Raw genomic sequence first — 4,240 nt, 5'->3', positions numbered from 1 at the left:
CCTGGTCTGGCTGGGGTGCGAGGCCGCTGTGGGAAATGGGGGTGCCCAATTGTGTGCAAAGACCAGGGCTCAGAGATTGGGAAATGGCGTATTTTTGCATGACCACCCATGCTTCACACTAGCCTTGTTCCTCCAACACGCCGAGCAAATTCTGCCACAGGGCCTTTGCACCTGCTCTTTCCCCACACAAGTTACACATCCACCTGTGGCCTGCTCTCTCATTTCCTTGAGGGTTCTACTCAAACACCACTGTATCCTTGAGGACTCTCTTCAAGGATCTCTTCCTATTGTAAAATAGGATGATTTTTTTCCTGATTTTCTCCCATGCACTCCCAACCTTCCAAATACACTTAATATTTTGCTGGCTTCTGTTGCTTATGGTTTGTCTCCTCCTCCATAAAGTCAAATCCATGAGGACAGGGATTCTCCTCTGTTTAGCTTTCTGCTGCTCAGAGTAGTATAGAGGCAGTCATATGTGTTGATTGAATAATGAACCTCTCCTTTCTACTTTGGGCTATGGGCATTCCAAGGAACTGTGGTATAAAGTCACAAAATTCACACAATGGCTACAATGTCATTTTCTTTTATTTGTGGCACTAAAAGACACATAGTGGAGACAGCGTGGCTTAAGAGAGACTGGGTGACGCTCTTGCCCCTCCCCGGGAAGGTGAGCGACGGACAATGTAAAGTTTCCATTCTACGTGACGCCTGGATCTGCTGAGAGACATTCAGATGATATCTCGCCATATCTGTTGTTGGATGAAGACAGAGATTTTATTTCGCGAACTCCTCTTGATTTCTATTCATGTCTTAAAGAGCTCTTTCGGATGCAACAGACTGCTGTAGAGACAGATGTGAGGGACAAGTGCTGTGTCTGAACATCATGATAAATAATTGAAATTCTGCGTCCTCCGAGAAGCCTTCCGTGCAATACAGGGGTGCCGCTGATCTGTTGGGTGAAAGCACCCAGGCTGAACGCAAACCGTGAAATACCAGCACAATTTTGATCCAATCTTGGCGACACGCAGACACCCAACGTCCCCTCTCTGGGCTCCGTGCAGGGTTTTGGAAGGTTCCCCGGAAGTCACCGGGCTCCATACACAGCCCTCCGGGGGAGGCTCGTTCTACTTCACAGCCCGCTGGGAACACCTGCAAGGTGGGGTGCCGATGCCATCCCGACCTCGGTCACCGCCACCCTCGGAGAATCAGAGCTGCCCTTCTGCGCATCAAGTAGGATTTTATTCTGGGTGATAACAGTGGATTCTTAAAAGCGTAGTTAGTCAGATCATGGTCTGCGACCCTCCATGAGGTTATAACCCCCAAGTTTCGAGGGACAAAAATCCAACGGTTTTGTGGCTCGACGGTCATCTTTGAAAAAAGCCTTGCGGCTCTTTTCTTACTACCAAAACACCACAGAGCCTAGGACGTTCAGCTTGCTTCGATCGGTTTCTCCGTATCTCCCTAGAATCTGAAAGATTTCAAACAGCGAAATGGTCGTAACCGTCCACGTATGTGGGAAATTCTCAAAGGTCCAGAATCGGTCTAAGGTCACCTCAATGAAGCGGGGTGCTGGGCTCCCGCGTTGGGATCCCCATTAGCCTGCCAACAAGAATAGTTTATTGGCAACTTGAAATATTCAGAGGCAAACACGTTTCCTTGGCACATAAGCCGTGCAGCAGGGCGGAAGCTTTGCACCCCCTCGGAACCATGTTGCAGGACTGAAAACCAGCTGTGTGCGTTTGGCCCGTAGACTAGAGTCCACCAAACCCTGACGCCCCCTGCCCCGCGGCGTCCCCGAGCGGGGACCGTGGACGGCTCGCAGGTGGGTTTCTGCCGCGATCTGATCTTATCGAGGATTTACACGAGCAAGGGCACCTGTAGAGGAGAGAGAGCCGCGGTTACTCCGGGGAAGCAAGCAGGTGGCCCAACGGGGTGGTCAAGGGTGCGGAGACCCCGGGGGCTGAGGTGCTAAGTGCAGGGACATCTTTGCCATCACTCTTCCAGCATGAGTTTCTACATCGATACGCATTCTGCTCACATGCCTCAAAAGGGGAACGTTTTCCAAAACACGAACACGCTTAATGCCTTCCGGCGACTTGCTATGACGGGTCTCTTTCAGGAAAGGAAGCACGAACCCGCGGAAGGTCTGCCGTACCTCTGCAGGTCGCTGCCACCGTGCTAGACACGTCAGCTGCCCCCAGGCCCCAGCCCTCAGCCCCCCCCCGAACCCCTCCCTCGACTCTCCCAATCTGCTGGGCTCTTCTCTCCTCTGGCCAGGCTTGGCACGTGGGGTGTCTCGGCGTCCCACCTGGAAGGCTACGACTCCTTCCAGGACAAGTGTACGTTCCATTTCCGGGAGAGGGGCTCCTGACCCCAGTCCTAGCCGGGGCCCATCCAGTCATGCCTGGTGCATTCGGTTACCCTGCTCTGCAACGGTGTCCCAGCCTCCCCGCTCCCTCCCCGCTGGAGAGGCGCTCCTTGAGGAGACACCGTGGGGCTCCCCCTCCCTGCACTGGGCACAGAACTTACCAAGTGCTGCGTACTCGGGGCACGAATGAGCGAATGCACACAGAAGTCCCTATTCTACTAGATGCACAGCTCCCCCAGGACCAGTGGGGGGCGGTCAGGCCTGATAGCTGTGCTCTGGGTCCCTCCACAAGGACACCGGACCGGCCGGTGACCCAGTTCGATACTGGGAAGCATGGGGGGAGGGGCTGCCTCAAGTGCCACGTGCACAGCCACCTTCATCAGAACCCCGCTGTCTCCTTCATATGACCCTGACTTAGCCACGCGCCCAGCTCGCGGAGTTCCCCTGCAGCCCGGGTGATGTGTGTGCACAAGTTCATCGGTACGTAAATTCCACCTGCTGCCTCCCTCTGACATTCAGGCCAGGACGTTGTCTCCTCCCAGCACCTGGAGGGGGAGGGGGCTGCACATCTGGGGATACCTGGCTAGGGGACTTCTGGGGTCCCTACCGAGGGCCACATGCACACGGCTACGAATGCCGCACCACCGTCACACAGGCGAGCTCTGGGGGCTGACCCGAGCTCAGGGACAGTGTCCGTGGGGGAGCTGCCGGTCAGCGGCTGGCCGGGCCGCGCTCCCGTCGGCTCTCTGGGCTTGAGCGAGGATCGCCCCTTGTGGCCGCACTGCCCGCAGGGAGGTGCGCCGTCCCCCCTCCTCTGTGGCCACAGGCTCTCGGGTAGACACGGGACGGCCATCTGCCTCCGTAGCGCCAGCAACTCGGCCGTGTCTCCAGGGCCACCTGCTGTCCCCAGAACACGAGTAGGGCGGGTACCTGCTTCCGATTTCTTTCTGTGCCCCAATCGACCCCTGTCCAAGCCCAGGCCTGTGTCACCAAGGCCGAACCACTCCAGTTTCCTGAGCCTCATTCACTCTCCACAGACCGTGAGGATCATCTTAGTACCGCGCTCCTCGGGGCCGCAGGGCACCAGCAGCTTGGGGTCGGGAACACACCTCTCAGGCAGCAATGCGGACCGTGGCCTCCTGCTGGTCAGCGTCCCTCCCCGAGCCCACCGGAAACAAGCAGGGACAGAGGATCAACCTGCTTACAGAGTGCCCCGGAGCAGACACAGGTCTCCAAAGACACCCGGCCCAGGAGCTGGGAGTCCCGTGGTGCTGGCACAAAACGCCTCTGCTTTTGTGAGGAACGTGAGCGTGCCGAGTGTCAGCCCACGGGGAGGCCACACAGAAGCAGAAGCTGTGGAGAAGCAGAAAGCCGGTGCTCTGCCCGAGAGGCTTCCAACTCAGTTCAGGCACAATGCCAGCCCAGACACACAGACAGCAAAAGGGATGGAGGGGGTAAGAAGGAAGGAAGGAGAGAGAGAGGAAGGAAGGGAGGGAGGGAGGAAGGNAGGTGCTCACAGCCCCAGTCCAGGCCGAGGGCCCTGAGTGTGCCCGGGGCTCCCTACAGGACACACCAGAGATGCCCGCCTGGCCGGTCCCTGGACCACAGTCAGAGCGCGTGGTGCAGCCCCCGAGTGTGGGGCACCGCGTGTCCCCAGGGGCGCGTCTGCGGGCGACCCCCACCCTGTGAAGGCCGTGTCCCTCCCTCGGGTCGGGGAAGGGGACGGGGCCTCAGCCATCGTCACTACGGCCATCTTGCTGCGCGCGGCCCGTGGTGACCCGCCCGCCAGGCCGAGCGCGCACAGGGTCCCCCACGTCACCTTTCTGAGCCGCGCGGCCCCCGTGCCCGAGCGGATGGCGTCCATCAAGGCCT

The 4,240-nt window shown here is 58.2% G+C and overlaps 1 protein-coding gene across 1 annotated transcript in view; it reads right to left on the bottom strand.

Annotated features, from left to right (window-relative positions):
- Window positions 1-567: 567 nt before the first annotated feature.
- COBL (cordon-bleu WH2 repeat protein) overlaps window positions 568-4,240 on the bottom strand; it is a 159,960-nt gene continuing 156,287 nt past the window's right edge. Inside the window, exons 21-22 of the mRNA XM_077781151.1 lie at window positions 4,188-4,238; window positions 568-1,875 (exon numbers count right to left, since the gene is read on the bottom strand). Coding sequence (XP_077637277.1) covers window positions 1,858-1,875; window positions 4,188-4,238 — 69 coding nt within the window. The 3' untranslated portion in view covers window positions 568-1,857. The remainder of the gene's footprint in view (window positions 1,876-4,187; window positions 4,239-4,240) is intronic.

Source organism: Crocuta crocuta, unplaced genomic scaffold (genome assembly GCF_008692635.1).
Source record: "Crocuta crocuta isolate KB4526 unplaced genomic scaffold, BGI_CrCroc_1.0 scaffold108, whole genome shotgun sequence".
NCBI lineage: Eukaryota > Metazoa > Chordata > Mammalia > Carnivora > Hyaenidae > Crocuta > Crocuta crocuta.
This window is presented reverse-complemented; position numbering and strand designations above follow the sequence as displayed.